The sequence below is a fragment of the Callorhinus ursinus genome, unplaced genomic scaffold (genome assembly GCF_003265705.2).
Source record: "Callorhinus ursinus isolate GAN/ISIS: 27379988/994484 unplaced genomic scaffold, GSC_fseal_2.0 scaffold48, whole genome shotgun sequence".
Taxonomy (NCBI): Eukaryota; Metazoa; Chordata; class Mammalia; order Carnivora; family Otariidae; genus Callorhinus; species Callorhinus ursinus.
In genome coordinates this window covers 8,235,864-8,253,491 of record NW_027397110.1, presented here as the reverse complement: position 1 = coordinate 8,253,491, position 17,628 = coordinate 8,235,864, and the positions used below count along the sequence as shown (strand labels likewise).

Genomic DNA, 17,628 nt, shown 5'->3' with positions numbered 1-17,628 from the left:
AAAAGGGCTGAGCTCACGTGCCCTGTTTCTCCAATCTCACCATTCAGAAAGGATCCTCCGGGGTGGAACCTGTACATGTGGAGAAGAGCCAGGAGGAAGACCTCGGGAGAGGTGAAGGAGGTTCCTCTTTCCAAGCACATTCAAACGGAAATGGCACAGAAATCATTGGGGTGTCTTTCTCTGTCCGCTGTCCATATAATGCATCATTTTTGAAATACAGTCTGTATTTCTGTAAAGTATAATGAGAGCTTAAGGACATTTGTGAAGCAGTTTGCATACAACATCCTTCTAGGTAGCTTCCTGACTTTTTCCAGTGCTGTCAATTTAATTTTCATAGAAAGAGCAAGTTTATTTTTGCACAACTGTCATAAACAGATGAGGGGCAAAACGAGCTAGAGAAAGCCTGTTTCCCTTGCGGTGAGCATCTGTTTCGCACTGGGAATGGGCAGTGTCAGTTCATCTGGAGTGAGTGAATGGGGCTTGATTAACAGAGCTCCCACTGTACCAATTTTACATTTCATGTCACATAAATACACATTGGTTCCCAAAAAACCTCATTAGGTGAGCACAGTAGATATTTTGATACTCCTCTCTCACCCAGCAGATGAGGAAACAGATTTCCACACCGTATCTCCAGGCTGCTGCATTTATAAAGAGAGTCTCTGCACACACACATCCTGGGGCAAGCTTCTTTTTAGCTTTTATATTTTGTAGGTATGAACCTTTTATATTTTTTTTAAAGATTTTTATTTATTTGACAGAGAGAGACACAGTGAGAGAGGGAACACAAGCAGGGGGAGTGGGAGAGGGAGAAGCTTCTTTAAAATCTTTTAAAAAAATAAAATAAAATATTAGAAGGATTTTTAAAACATTGATTACCTGTAATGTGATGGAGATTTGTTTTGTGTCAGTTTGAGTAGTTATTCCTCAGGAATTACATATTGAATGAAAATTTGAATGTTACATACACTTTTAGTAGTTTCCTTTTGGTACATTTTAATTCATAAAATTTTAGCCCAACTTGATTCATTTTATTCTTAGAGGAAAAATTACTATTTTTTATTGTTTTGCCCTAGGACAGCCTGTTCTCATGTAAAAATAAATTAATTGATATTTAGTTCATTAAGCAAATCCTCTTAAAAAAGTGGGACCCACCATTAGCGTGTACCATAATTTCAGTTAAAAAATATACCACAAATATTGAACATAAATGATAAACCCAGGAAACCCAGGCAGTTTCAATAGCCTATTGTAATATGCAGGCAGTATGACCTGCTACAGCCTAACAGCTGGCCCACTGCTTGAAGTAAGTGGGCATCCTTTCTGACGGGTCACCGTTTGTACTGTATGAATTGCTGAAGATTTTCACTGTCACCTCTGCCAAAAATCAAGAAAAAAGAAGAAAGAAATCTAGAACTGTTTAATACCCCAGTATCTTCAACATTTCCTAACTATCCTCCCCTAAGGTAGGGAAAATTCCCTCCTACCTCTCTCCTCCCCTTCTTACCAAAGATGTGCGCGCGCGCGTGTACACACACACACACACACACACACACACACACACATTACTTAAGGTTATTGCCTCCTTGGTGATCCAGTTTCAGTCTAATCTTTGAAAAATTCATTTTTGCACTGAATTCCTTTTTTTTCTCCTCTTACCTCTTTTAGGCAGTATTTGTGTGTTTCTGCAGAGTTTTGCACAGAGTCTGTTCCCATGCAAACCAATGAGGGAGAAGTGTCGGAAGAAAGCAGTTCCAAGGTCAGTGAATTACTAAAGATGCAAACACTTTGGGTAGAAATTAAAAACAGGCAGTGGGTGAGTAGAGTGGGTGTTTTGTTTTAGGTGAATTTAGAAACTATCTTGATTTAGATTAAAACCTAACCTAAGGTTGAGAAGATTTTTTTTTCTTCTTGATAGCCATTTTTGTTGTGCTCCATGACCAATTTAAAACAAATTTTACTGAACTCATAGAGAACTTTATGCTTCGTTTGTGCAATGGTAGCACTTTATCTTTTAATGTTTTGTTGTGCAAGTTCTGCATTCTCATTTTAAGAAATTAAAATGAGTCAGAAATGTGTAAGGTAAAAAGTAAAAAGCCTGTCCCTTATTCTTGCTGCACAGAGATGTCATCAATAATTTTTAGACATTTTTTACTATTAATCTTTAAACGGTAATTTGTTAGGTTTGGATTTTCAAGCTAAGGCGTGAATGAATGTTAACCATTGGCAAACCCTGCATATGAATTGTTATCTGTGTGCTTATGTACATCTCTATATCTGGCTCCATGTCCTGACTCTCCTGGGCTTTTTCTCTGCCTGGTCATATTGGGACCCTCAGTGTCACCTTCATGTCTCTCTCCTTTCAAAGTTGTCCCTAGTCCTTCCTGAATACTCCAAGGGTATCTCACACTGTGTCCTGGACAGTGCCCAGTCTGCTGCCCTGGACCTTCCTGAGGGGAGTCTTTTTGCTGCTGCCAGTGCTACTGGTATTCTCTGTGGGAGGGCTTTTTTCCCCTGGTCACTAGAATGCAGTTTTGTATGACCCAATCACTTTCTCGCAGAGCATTCTACTGTTTTAGTGAAAGCCGCTATTGTAAATACTGAAAGAAGACAAGTTGAGAGAGTTAGTATTAATGTAAAACTTCAGAAGCCTTTGAATCCTTTGGAGACACAGTGACTATTCCTTATATTTTTCCCAAGGACCACTTCAGGGCTTATTTAATTTCCCTGCTGTGTATGTAAAAGAGAAAATTGAATAGCACTAACACAGTTACCCATGAATCTGTCTCATTGTTCCACACTTTAGAAGTTAAATATGAAAATTATGTTCTGTAAAAAGTCTTTGATGACATATCAGGAAATCCAAAGGCGAGGATATGGACTTCATTGGCCTGATTCCCTTAGAAGGAGACTCGTGTGATCTAATTTATTTAGTATTTATGTGCCTATGTTGTCACACTGATCTGAAAACAGAAACTGTTTTGTCTGTTATGTGTGGCTTTGACTCACTAAATGCAGTGATCGGTTTTCTTAGTGCCTGGTCTAGCTATTGCACAGTGGAACTGTGCATCATGAGGTAGTCTCCAGTTCTACTGTAGATTTACTGACACATCTTGGATTATAGCTGTTTATTTATGCTGTCTCTTTTTATTCTTTTATTCTTTTAAATTGAGGTATTATTAAAAAAATACACCTTTATAGTCATTCAGTTAATTATTTAATTCACAAACACTTATGGGACACCAGGTATGTGCTGATGATCCCAGGTATGGCGTGCAGAGTTACATAAGGCAGGGTCTCTGCATGTTGGGAACTTGTAGTGTAGTTGAGGGAGGGAACCATACCATAAGGGCAATGATAGTGGCATTAACTGTGTGGTATTAGGAGCTAGGTCAAAGTAAAGAATTCCTTCTGGATAAGCTTCATGATAGGTGACACTGGAGTTTTGTTGGAAAAATAAGGGGTTTTTGTTCATTTTTATTGGTTGGTTGGTGAGTGGGTGGGTGGAGGTGGGAAGGGCATTATAAGCAGAATGAGGCATATGTCGCATATATAAATGGTGAGGTCTAACAGGAGATGGTGAAAAGATTTGAGTGCATTTCAGATATCTTGCTGTGTATTAAACCACACCAAAAATTAGTGGTTTAAAACCACTATCACAATCTCTTGGGCAGAAGAATTCCAAATAATTTATGTAGATATGTCACCCTCAAGGATGTGGAGCCTAAGTCCCCATTCCTTAAGTGTGGCTTCACATAGTGGGGAAACCTGACAAACAGCATCTCAATCAGATGGTCAAGGTCTACATAGACAGGATAAGTCATTTTATAGTACATATCGTTGATGTGATGGGCTGAAATGGTACCTTTCCTCAGTGGTCTTCTTCCCCAAAACCCGTTGTCCCACTCTGATCATGAGAAAAACATCAGACAGATCCTGATAGAGGGATGTCCTACAAAAACCTGACCAAGACTACCCTCGAAACTGTCAAGAGAAAACAAGATACGTCTGAGAAACTGTCACAGCCAAAAGGAGTCTAAGGGGACATCATGACTAAATGTAATACAATATCCTAGGTGAGATCCTGGATTAGAATAAGAATGTTAGGTAAGAACTAAGAAAATCTGAATGAAGTATGGATTTTAGTTAATAATAATGTGTCAATATTGGTTCATTAATGGTGACAAAGGTCCTGAGATAAGATATTAATAATAGAGGGGAAAATAGATATATATATAAATCACCACCACAGCTTTTGATTCTCTCTCATGATCTGTGATTCACTGAGCTCTATAGGGCAGTTCTGCTCCAAAGTGGTGTTGGGGGGCTGTAGTCATCTGGAGGCCCAACTGGCCAGAAACATCCAAAATTCCTCATTTACATGGCTGGCAGCTGACAGCTCAGCTTGAGGCTGTTGACCTAAGCATCAAGGATCTCCTCCATATGACCTCTGTACATGGCTTGGAATGTTTCTCACAGCATGGCGACTGGGATCCAAGACAGAGTACTGCAAGCATGCAGAAGCTGCAGCCTTAGAAGTCAAACAGCTTTCCTTTCCCCACCTTCTGGTGAATTAAAGCCAGTCCCAGGGCTACCCCAGATTCAAGGGGAGGAGAAACAGATTCCACCTCTCAGCGGGAAGACAAGGAGAAAATTTGAGGTCATCTTTAATAGTGATTAGAGTGTTGGGTTCCAGCTGAAGAGGAGGGAATGATGGAGACCATTATCTAAGATTATCTTAGGCTAAGGAGTTTAAAAAACAGGCAATAGGTTTCTAAAGCATGGAGGGTGAGATGTGCATTTTACTTTATGATTTGCTCTCATAACAACTAGTGTTAATGTAGAGGACACACTAGAATATCTGCATCTCGACAGTCAAATTCTCTATAAAGAAAGAGAATCTGATTGGCCCAACCCAGCCTGTGGCCTGATTTCCATTAGGTCTTGAGTTCTCCGAGTCAGGTGGCAGGGACCACAGACAAGGAATAGATCCCACAAAAGGACATATGAAACAGGAGGCAACAGCCAAGACTCCTGGGACAGTCTCCAGTCAATGCTGATATAATCTTCTGCTATATTTTTTACCAAGGATGGATCAGAATTTTTAATTTCAACTCCACAGCTATTTCTCACTTTACATTTAGTATAATTTAGGTTGATACTCTAAACGAGTTGGTGTTGGCCTACTAGTTGTAGAGATTCTGCAGCTATAGGCTTGGAATGTTTATTTTTTAAGTGAAATCTGGCAAGCATAGAAAAAATTATCATAAAACTGAGCAGTTGAGTATTTGTGATCTCATTCTCTGTACTTCTTTGTATAGTTAAGCATTTTATAATAAAACAAAAACAAATAGGGTGCCTGGGTGGCTCAGTTGGTTGGGCGACTGCCTTCGGCTCAGGTCATGATCCTGGAGTCCTGGGATCGAGTCCCACATCGGGCTCCCTGCTCAGCAGGGAGTCTGCTTCTCCCTCTGACCCTCTTCCCTCTCATGCTCTCTATCTCTCATTCTCTCTCTCAAATAAATAAATAAAATCTTTAAAAAAAAAGTATTTAAAAAAAACAAACAAAAACAAATAAGCTCTAGAGTTTAAGAATTATAGCTATGGATTTAAGTGCCCATGTGTCTTTTTTAATTACCATAAATAAAAAACAGGAAGCAAACATTTTAGCTATAATGTTCTCTTTACTGTTATCAAAGTAATAAATGAATAAACGTAGTCTTTGTCTACAAAGAATAAAGTGATCTATTAATTGGCTTTATATCAAAGATTTAAATGAGACAATTTAGACTAAGTCTTTTGCTTTTTTTTAGAAAGAGAGTGAGTGGGGCGGGGCAGTGGAGGGGGAGGGATAAAGGGGGAGGGAGAGAGAGAATCTTAAGCAGGCTTCAAGCCCATCGTGGACCCTAATGTGGGGCTTGATCTCACGACTCTGAGATCATGACCTGAGCTGAAATCAAGAGTCAGATGATTAACCAACTTTGCCACCCAGGCGTCCCAAGTCTTTTGCTTCTTTAAGTTTGGGATATCTCTATCTGAGACTGAATCTGATTTAGCAAATTATAACAAGATTTTATGGCTTTTGGTATTTTAAGAGCAGACTGGGAAAGAAACTATGCAGGATAGGTATTTTTCCCATTTGTCTTCATAGCTGGCAAACGACATAAATTGGATTGGATTCCAAGTCTCACTCCAAAGTCCATGCTAAGTTCAGTCCTCCAACCTGAAGAAGTTATATGAAGAGTAATCAATTCTGTTTACTTACATCAGAGAAACTTCTTAGAAAGGTCGCCTGGTGTAGAAGAATGCATACAAGGAGAGTGGGTGCTTTGTGCATATGAATAATGCTGCTGTGAACATTCCTTATAAGGTTTTGTGCCTTCATTTCTCTTGGGTGAATAACCAGGAGTGGAATTGCCAGGTCATATGGTAACTTTGTGTTTTATTTTTTGAAGAACTGCCAAACTGTTTTCCAAATGGCTGTACCATTTTATATTCCCACCAGGAGTGTATAAGGGTTCTAATTTGTCCATATCCTCACCAGTTTGTTATTGTATGTATTTTTTATTCTAGTGGATATGAAATACTATCTCATTGTGGTTTTGATTTGTACCTGGCATGCTTTTTTAAATGTAAGTGCAAAAATTATAATAAGATGAAGGTGACCAGGCCTGCCCTGGACTTTCTGAAACAGGATCTCAAGAGTTGAGAACCTGGGATCTCTGTTTTCCAAGTGCCCCAGGTGATCCCTAAGCCAGTAGTGCACAGACCACAGCTGAACTAAGGGCACTCAGAGGAGGCAGAACCAGTGAATTCTTAAAGTTGTCTCTGAAAGGTAAGACATACAGAAACTTCAGAGGAGGGTTGCATCTGGGAAGGGAGGAAAAAAGATTGAATTTGGAAAGGGCTGGCTACACAGGGGCCCTAAACTCTTCACTGTATCTGTATTTTTATTTCTTTAAAAAAAGAGGGAAGACGAACCATGAGAGACTATGGACTCTGAGAAACAAACTGAGGGTTCTAGAGGGGAGGGGGTTGGGGGGATGGGTTAGCCTGGTGATGGGTATTAAAGAGGGTACGTTCTGCTTGGAGCACTGGGTGTTATACGCAAACAATGAATCATGGAACGCTACATCAAAAACTAATGATGTAATGTATGGTGATTAACATAACATAATAATAAAAAAATTTTTAAAAGGAGAAATCTGAAGCAAATATAAAACAAATACATTAAATCTGGTGGTTACATGGGTGTGTTTGTTATTTTATTCTGTGTACTTTTTTCTATATCTTAAAAAATTTCCCTAATTTATAAAAATAGAAAATTCTGTTTTCTCTCCAGCCCCAACCATCACATTTGTATTCCATCTAGCAAAAAAGAGAGAATTTGTCACTTACCTTGAAAGACTTCATGAAAGTTGCACATTCAGCTGTGCTTTTATATTTCTTTGACCAGAATTTAATGACATGGCCACAATAAACTTCAAATGATGTTAGCATATGTGTTAGCTAAAATTTATAGGTTCTGTTGCTAAGGAGGAAGTGCTTCTATGTCTCAAAGTCAACCACATTATCCAGTATGCTGCTATTATACTGGTCTTGCCCATCCTGAAGTTGTACAATTGATTCTTTTAAACCTAGAATTTTTAAAAGGGTTTTTCAAAAGACTAATGTAATTCAATGAGGGAAAAAAAAGTTCTTTCTTTTTTTTAAAAGATTTTATTTATTTGAGATAGAGTGAGAGAGAGAGCACAAGCAGGGGAGAGGCAGAGGCAGAGGGAGAAGCAGACTCCCCACTGAGCAGGGAGCCTGATGTGGGACTCGATTCCAGGACCCTGGGACCATGACCTGAGCCGAAGGCAGACACTTAACCGACTGAGCCACCCAGGAGCCCCATGGAAAGGAAGATCTTTCAATAAATGGTGCTGGAGCAACCAGATAACCATATGGAAATACATGAGCCATGATTGCTATGCCCCACACCATACATGAAACCTAATTTGAGTTGGATCAAAGACCTAAATGTGAGGGCTAAAACTGTAAACTTTTGGAAAACAACATAAGAGCTGTCTTTATGAAAAAAAAGAGAGAGAGAGATGTCTCTATGACCTTAGGAGGATTGCAAAAAGCACGAACCATAAAAAAGAAGAGTTGCTCAGTTGAATTTCATTTAAGAAATTTAAACATCTGCTAATATGCCGACAGCATTAAGAATATGGAAAAGCTACTTGCAATAATACATTTATCTAATAAAAGTCTCAAATCTAGAATATATATAGAATTCCTAAAAATCAGTAAGCAAGATCAAACAACGGAAAAATATATACAAAAGACATAAATAGTTATTTCACAAAATAAGGTACGCAAATGGCCATAAAAATAGGTTTTCAACATTATTCATAAGGGAAATGCAGATTAAAACTAATGTGATATTGGGGTGCCTGGGTGGCACAGTTGGTTAAGCGCCAACTCTTGGTTTCGGCTCAGGTCATGATTTCAGGGTCATGAGATCAAGCCCAATGTCAGGCTCTGCGGTCAGCACCGAGTCTTCTTGGGACCCACTATTCCTCTCCCTCTGCTCCTCCCCCACCTCATAAATAAATCTTAAAAAAAAAACTAATGTGATATTATTACATACTCAATAAAGTTTGAAAGACTGAACGTACCAAGTGTGGCAAGAATGTGGAGCAACTGGTACTCTCATACATTGTTAGAGAAGAGTATAAAATGATACAACTACTTTAGAAACTGTTTCTCAAATATCTAATAAAGTTAAACAGGAGCATCTGGATGGCTCAGTTGGTTGAGCGTCCAACTCTTGATTTTGGCTCAGGTCATGATCTCGGGGTCCCAGGATTGAGCCCTGCATTGGGCTCCATGCTCAGTGGGGAGTCTGCTTGAAGATTCTCACTCTCTCCCACTGTGCCCTTCCCCCTGCTTGTGCACTTTCTCTCTCTCTCTCAAATTTAAATAAATAAATCTTTATACAGGGTGCTTGGGTTACTCAGTCAGTTGAGCGTTGAACTCTTGGTTTTGTCTCAGGTCGTGATCTCAGGTCATGGGATGGAGCTCTTCCTCAGGCTCTACGCTCAGCATGGAGTCTACTTGTCTTTCTCCCCCCGTACTCACTCTCTCTCTAAAATAAACAAATAAAATCTTTAAAAAAATGTAAGCGTATGCCTAACCTATAACCCAGACATTCCACTTCTAGGTGTATACCTAAATACACATGACTGCATAGGTTCACAAAAAGACTTAAGTGAGAACATTCATGGTAGCTTTATTTGTAACAGCCCCAAACCAGACATAGCTTAACTGTCCATCAACAGGTGAATGAATAAACAAATTATAGTATGTTTGTTCAATGAAGTAGTACTAAGTTTAAAAATTAGACTTTTTTTTTAAGTAGGCTTCATGCACAGCATGGAGCCCATTGCACGGCTCAAACTGACAACCCTGAGATGAAGCTCTTTTAGCTGAGTTCTGTTCAAAGAGATGCACTTGAGCTAATGTCTCAATGATGTGAAGGAAGCTTTCATGTAACAATATGAGAGAAAAGGTTTCTAAGTCAAAGACATAATTCAAAGGCTTTAAGATTGGGTGAGAGAGAAGAAAAGAAATGGAGAGTGTAGTCTAGCATAAGGCAGAGGAGATTTTCAAAAGGGTGGCTTTTTGAAAGATGGCTATTATAAACTGTTACTTAGAGGACAGGGAGAAATAGGGATAGTAAGTGCAAAGGATATTCCACTTAGTAATAAAAAAATTATTAAGAATTGAAAGCAGTGGGATGCCTGGGTGGCTCAGTCGGTTAAATGTCTGCCTTCAGCTCAGGTCATGATCTCAGGGTCCTGGGATCGAGTCCCACATCAGGCTTCTTGCTCAGTGGGGAGCCTGCTTCTCCCTCTGCCTGCCACTCCCCCTGCTTGTGTTCTCTCTCTCTCTCTATCAGGACGAACACTGAGTAATGTATAGAATTGTTAAATCAGGGGCGCCTGGGTGGCTCAGTCGTTAAGCGTCTGCCTTCGGCTCAGGTCATGATCCCAGGGTCCTGGGATCGAGCCCCACATCAGGCTCCCTGCTCAGTAGGAAGCCTGCTTCTCCCTCTCCCACTCTCCCTGCTTGTGTTCCCTCTCTCGCTATGTCTCTCTCTGTCAAATACATAAATAAAATCTTTAAAAAAAAAAAAAGAATTGTTAAATCAGTATATGATATACCTGAAACTAATATAACACTGTATGTTAACTGTACTGGAATTAAAATTAAAAATTAATTAAAACAGAAGAAGAAATCATTGAAAACAGGGACTTTATCAGATATTTGCATACCTATGTTCATAGCTGCCTTAATTCACAGTGGCCAAGAAATAGAACCAACCCAGTGTCCATTGAGAGATGAATGGATAAACAAAAAGCGGTATATCAGTGTGCATGAACCTTGAAGACATTATGCTTAGTGAAATAAGCCAGTCCAAAAATTTGACCTAGAGTGGTCAAAGTCATAGAAATAGAGAGTGGTGTGGTGGTTGCCAGGGACTGAAGGGAGAGGGGAATGGAAAGTATAGTTTGGGAAGATGGAAAAAACTCTGGAGATGTATGGTGGTGAGGGTTGCATGCTAATGTGAACATACTTAATACCGCTGAACTGTACATGTAAAAATGGTAAAAATACCACAATTTTGTATAAGACTTTATTTTTTAAGTAATCTCCTCACCCACCATGGGGCTTGAACTTACAGCCCTAAGGTCAAGAGTTGCATGCTCCACCAACTGAGCCAACCAGATGCTCCTAAAATAACACAATTTTTTAACGTTATTGGGACTTCTGCTACTGGGAAAAATGCTCCTAAAATAACACAATTTTTTAAAGTTATTGGGATTTCTGCTACTGGGACAGAATTCACCTTCCCACTGGAAATAATCACTTAAAAATAGACAGAAAAAATAATCTATATATCTGAAACAACAGTTTAAAAAACATTGGACATTAAGTAATGAAGGGCAGTGATTACCAAGAAATGGAAAACAAATAAGGTGAGTCCTCTGACTACCCCAGCATATTGGCTTGAGAGAGATTCCAGGCTGCAGTGCAGGGAAGGTCATGATTTCAGGGTCAGGCAGCCTTGCTGAGGGTCTGGAGAGACTAAGGCACCTAGAGATCTGGCCAGAATACGGAGAGGGGAGAGTTACACACAGAGTGAACTCTGGAGATCTGTGGAGGGTTCATCCTGAGTATTCAGCAGAATACTTTTGGGCACATGCATATGAGGAGACTATTCATGGCTGGGGCAGGGTGGGGGACCAATCCAAGAGGATTAAAGGAAACCGTGCCCACAATATTGCCTCTTTCTATACCCTGGAAAACCTCATAACTCATGCAGCATTAGGTAGAGCCCTCAGTAGTGGCACTAACAGAGTCCTCACCTCATTGATAGGGAATGATTAGCCCTGAACTAAACACTACTTTGGTCCAGCCTAGCACATCCTAAAAGCAAGAGACAAAAGGAACAGACTGTTCAAAGTAATCTAACTGTGTCCCACAACAAAGCTCAAAAATACTTACAGGAATCCAGAATATTCAGTACTCAGCAAAGTAAAATTCACAATATCTGGTATCTAAGCAAAGATTATCAGACATGTAAAAATTAGGAAAATAGAGACCATAGCAAAGGGGAAAAAATCAATTAATTGAAGTCAACCCACAAGTGACGCAGATTAAAATTAGCAGACAGGCATATCAAAATACTTGTTACAACTGTATTTCAGATATTCAAAAAATCATGTAGAAAAATGAAAGATTTTTTAAGAAGACTCATTTCTGGAGTTGAAAACTATAATGTCTGAGATGAAAAATATACTGGATGAGATTAGTGGCAGATTAGACATTGCAGAATAAAAGATTAGAGAATTTAAAGTCATACTAATAGAAAATATCCAGCACAAAACACAGAAAAAAGAGTAAAGAGCAAAATATGGAAAGATGATCAGTGTGCTATAGACAACTTCAGGGAACCTAATATGCATGTAATTATAGTCTCTGAAGAAGAGGGAAGGGAGCAGAAAAAAAAATCTAAGAAATATTGGCCCCAAATTTGATAAAAACTGTAAACCCAGAGATCCAAGAAGGTAAATGTTCCTGAAACATGAAGAAAACACACCAAAGCATATCATAATCAAATTACTCAAAACCAGTGATAGAGAAATCTTAAAACCAGAGGACAAAAGACACTGTTAACAGAGGAACAAAGATAAGGATTTCTCTATGGAAACAATGCAAAGAAGACGACAGTGGTCTATACTGAAAGAAAAACTGTTAACCTTGAATTTTGTAATCAGTGAAATTTCTTTCAGGAATGAAGGCTAGATAAAATCTGTTTCAGACACACAAAAGCTGAAATAATTCATCATCAGCATACCCTTCCATACTATAGGAAATGTGGAAGGGAGAAGGAAGGGGATGCCAGAGGGAAATACAAATCTATGCAAAGAAATGAAGAGCTCAGGAAATGGAAATGACATGGGTAGATACAGAAGACCTATTACTTAAATCTCTTTAGAAGAGAATTGATTGTTTGAATAAAAGTTATGCACACGTTGTAGGTTTATATCTATGTAATGTACACTAACAGCAGCCTAAAGGCTAAGAGGGTGAAGATGGAAGAATACTATTGTAAGGTTCCAAGTTATATGTAAATTAGTATAGTGTCACTTGAAGAGAAGGGGATACTTCCCACTCCTTCTGTGAGGTCAGCATTACTTTGCTATCAAAACCAAAGACTTGGCAAGAAAAGAAAATTACAGAATAGGATCTCTCATGAAGTAGGTACAACAATTCTAAACAAAATTTGAGCATATGATAATACATGACCAGGTGGGATTTTTCCCAGGAATGCAGGGTTGGTTGAGCATTCAGAAATCAATCAGTATGTAATTCATCACATTAACAAATTAAAAAAGAAAAACCATATGATCAACTCAACAAATGCGAACAAAGCATTTGACAAATGCCACATCCATTCCTGATAAAAACTGTCAGCAAACTAGGAATAGAAAGGTACTATTTGACCTGATAAAGGGCTTTTATGAAGATCCTACAGTTAAACTTAATGGTGAAAGACTGAATGATTTACTTCTAAGATGAAGAACAACAAGATGTCTGCTGTCCCCCCCTTTCTATTCAGCATTGTACATACGCTGAAAACCACAAAACATTGCCAAGAGAAAATAAAGTCAACCTAAATAAATGGAGAAATACACCTGTTTATGGGTCAGAAGATTCAATATTGTTTAGGTGTTGCTTCTCCCCAAATTGATCTATAGAGTCAGTTCAATCTCTATCAAAATCTTAGCAGACTTTTTTTTGTAGAAGTAAAAAAGCTGACTTATATATCCATATGGAAATGCACAGGACATAGAACAGCTGTATTAGTTTGCTAGGGCTGCTCTAACAAAGTACCACAAACTGAGTTGCTTAAACAACAGAAATGTATTGTCTCACAGCTCTGGAGACCAGAAGTCCAAGATGAGGGTGTTGGCAGGGCCTTGTTCCGTGTGAAGGGACTAGGGGAGGGTCTTTTCCAGGCCTCTCTCCTAGCTTCTGGTGTCTAGCTTCTTGCCTTATTGCAGCATAACCCAGTCTTCCTGTGGCATTTTTCCTGCGTGCATTTCTGTCTTTGTCTTTTGTGTCCAAATTTCCCGCTTTTTATAAAAGGACACCAGTCATATTGGATTAGAGCCTGCTCTAATAACTTTGTGATTACCTCTGTAAAGACCCCATCTTAAATAAGGTCACATTCTGAAGTATTGGAGGTTAGGACTCCAACATCATTTTGGGGGGGTGAGGGGACACTATTTAACTTATAACAATAATCAAAACAGCTTTTGAGTAGAACAGAGTTGGAGTGCTAATACTACATGATTTCAGAACTTTTTATAAAGCTACAATAATCAAGACCTTGTGGTATTGGGAAAAAGACAAATTAGGCCAGTGGAATAGAAGAGAGATTCAGACCCACACATATATGGACAAATGGGTCCATATTGAAAAAGCAATTTTGAAATTTGAAATTTGAAAAAAGCAATTTTGTGGAGGCAATTCAGTGGAGAAAGGATATTTTTTCAACAAATGGTGTTAGAGCAATTGGATATCCATATGCAAAAAAAAATGAACATAGATTTAGACCTCATATATAAAAATTAACTGGAAATGGGGTCACCTGGGTGGCTCGGTCATTAAACGTCTGCCTTCATCTCAGGTCATGATCCCAGGTTTCTGGAATCGAGCCCCACATTGGGCTCCCTGCTCCACAGGAAGCCTGCTTCTCTTTCTCCCACTCCCCCTGCTTGTGTTCCCTCTCTCACTGTGTCTGTCTCTGTCAAATAAATAAATAATATCTTTTAAAAAAAATTAACTGAAAATGGACCTTAGATCTAAATGTTAAACATAGAACTATAATGCTTCTTTTTTTTTTTAAGATTTTATTTATTTATTTGAGAGAGAGAATGAGAGACAGAGAGCATGAGAGGGAGGAGGGTGAGAAGGAGAAGCAGACTCCCCGCCGAGCAGGGAGCCCGATGCGGGACTCGATCCCGGGACTCCAGGATCATGACCTGAGCCGAAGGCAGCCGCTCAACCGACTGAGCCACCCAGGCGCCCAGAACTATAATGCTTCTAGTAGAAAATGTAAGAGAAAATCTGTGGTTAGGCAAAGATTTCTTAGATACCACAGCAAAAGCACAACCATTGAATTTTAAAAATTGATAAATTTCTGGGGCTCCTGTCTGGCTCAGTCATACAGTGTGTGACTCTTGATCTCAGGGTTGTAGATTTGAGCCCCACATTGGGTGTAGAGATAACTTAAAAATATTTTGGGAGCCCCTGGGTGGCCTAGTCAGTTAAGCATCCAACTCTTGGTCAGCTCAGGTCGTACTTTCAGTATCATGGGATCCAGCCCCATGTCGGGCTCTGCACTCAGCATGGGGTCTACTGAAGTTTCTCTCTCTCTCTCTCTAAAATAAAGCTTTAAAAATAAATAAAATCTTTTTAAAATAAATAAAAATTGATAAATTGAACTACATCAAAATTAAGAACTTCTGCTCTTTGAAAGATGCTGTTAATGAGAATGAAAAGATAGCCACAGACTGGGAGAAAATACATGAAAAGCATCTACCTGAATAAGGACTTGTATCTAGAATCTATTAAAAACTCTCAAAGCTCTATAATAGGGAAAAAAAAACTATTCAAAAAATGAGCAAAGAATTGGAAGACATTTATTCAAAGAAGATATTCAAATGGCCAAGTAAGCCCCTGAAGAAATGCTCAACATCATTACTCATTAGGGAACTACAAACCAAAACCACAGTGACACACCACTTCATACCTGCTGGGATGGCTGCTATCAAAGGGACAGATAGTAACAAGTGTGGGTGAGGATGTGGAAAAATTAGAACCCTTGGACACTGCTAGTGGAAATGGAAAATGGTGCAGCTGCTTTGAGCAACAGTTTGGTAGTCCTTCAAAAAGTTGAACATAGAGTTTATCACATGACCCAGCAGTTCCACTCCTGGGTATTCACCCAAGGGAAATGAAAGCATGTGTCCACACAGAAATTTGTACACAAGTGTTTATAACAGCATTATCATAATAACAAAAAAGTGGAAATAATCCAAATGTCCCTCAGCTGATGCTTTAGATAAACAAAAGGGTATATCTGTATAACTGGATAGTATTCAGCAATAAAAGAGAATGAAGTACTGATATGTGCTGCAACAAGGATGAAATTTGAAAACATTATGCTCAGGGAAAGCAGACAGACACAAAACAGCACATATTGTATGACTTCACTTATACATGAAATGTCCAGAATAGGCAAATCTGTAGAGACAGAAGTAGATTAGCCATTATCTGGTGCTGGAAAGGAGGGTGAAGGGAGGACAAAATGGGGAGTGACTGGCAATAAGTACAAATTTCCTTTTTGAGATGATAGAAATGTTCTAGAATTGGATTGTGGTGATAATTGCACAATTCTGTAAATATATTAAAAGCCATTGAATTGTATACTTTCAACAGGTAAGCCTTATGGTATGTAAATTATATCTCAATAAAGATATTTAGGGGTGCCTGGCTGACTCAGTTGGTAGAGCATGCAGCTCTTGATCTTGGGGTTGTGAGTTGAAGCCCCACATTGGGCATAGAGCTTACTTAAAAAAAAAAGAAAGAGAGAGAAATCTGCTTAAAAGAATGGTCAAAAATTTAAACAGCACTTTACCAGAGAATGGATGGCAAAAAGCTCATGAAAAGATGTTCAATGTCAATGTAATTAAAGTCACAGAATGGGTAAAGTTAAAAAGACTTACCATACCAAGTGTTGGTGAGATACGAAGAACTGGAACCCTCATACACTGCTGGTAGGGAGATAAAATGCTGCAGCCACTTTGGAAAACAGAGACTTTTTCTTAAAAAGTTAAACATATAGCTACCATATGATCCAACTATTCCACTGTTAGAGGCTGAATTTTCCCTGTCCAGCCCTTGCCCCCAAATTCATATGTTGGAAGTCTTAACCCCCATTACTTGAGAATGTGACCTTGTTTGGAGTTAGGGTCTTTGCAGAGGTAATCAAATTAAAATAAGTCATTAGGGTGGGCCATAATACAGTGTGACTGGTGTCTTTTTTTTTTTTTAAGATTTTATTTCTTTATTTGAGAGAGAGAGAGCACAAGCAGGGGGAGGGGCAGAGGGAGAGGGAGAAGCAGACTCCCAGCTGAGCAGGGGAGCCTGACGTGGGGCTCAGTCCCAGGACCCTGAGATCATGACTTGAGCCCAAGGCAGACACTTAACCAGCTAAGCCACCCAGGTGCCCCAACTAGTGTCTTTTTTAAAGGGGGAAATTTAGGGGCATGTGGGTGGCTCAGTCAGTTAGGCGCCTGCCTTGGGCTCAGGTCATGATCTCAGGGTCCTGGAATCAAGCCCCGCATTGGGCTCCTTGCTCAGCTGGGAGTCTGCATTTCCCTCTCCCTCTTCCCCTACCCCCCACTTCTGAATTCTCTCTCTCTCTCTCTCAAATAAGTGGAAAAATCTTTAAAAAAATAAAAAGGGGAAATTTACACATAGAGACACAAACAGAGGGAGAATGCCATGTGAACATGAAGGCTGCCATCTGCAAGCCAAGGGGAGAGGCCTGGAAAAAATCCTTCCCTCACAGCCCTCTGAAGGAACCAGTGTCCTTCATGTCCCACTTCTAGCTTACAGGTCTGTGTGAGACAATAAGTTACTGTTACCGAAAGCACACAAGCTGTGGTAATTTGTCGTGGCATCCCTAGCAAACTGATATACCCTGCTAAGTACTAAGTATTTACCCAAAGAAAAAGAAAGCATACATCCATACAAAAACTTCCAAATGAATGTTTATAGCAGCTTTTTGTTATAGCCCAAATCTGGAAACAGCACAGCCATCCATCAACAGATGACTGGAAAACTAATTCTAGTAGATTCTATGCAGTGGAATAGTACTCAGCTGTAAAAGGGAAATGAACTACTGATACATGAAACTATGGATGAATTTCAAAGTAATTATGCTAATCAAAAGGAGCTAGATCAAAAAAAGAGTATGTCCTGTGTGATTCCATGTAT

At 39.2% G+C, this 17,628-nt stretch overlaps 1 protein-coding gene across 7 annotated transcripts in view; it reads left to right on the top strand.

Moving 5' to 3' along the window:
• Positions 1–17,628, top strand: part of TNRC6B (trinucleotide repeat containing adaptor 6B) — a 257,455-nt gene that overhangs the window by 66,642 nt on the left and 173,185 nt on the right. For all 7 annotated transcript variants that reach the window (XM_073882718.1, XM_073882716.1, XM_025881479.2 and 4 more), the window contains one exon: positions 1,669–1,759. In XM_073882718.1, coding sequence (XP_073738819.1) covers positions 1,669–1,759 — 91 coding nt within the window. The remainder of the gene's footprint in view (positions 1–1,668; positions 1,760–17,628) is intronic.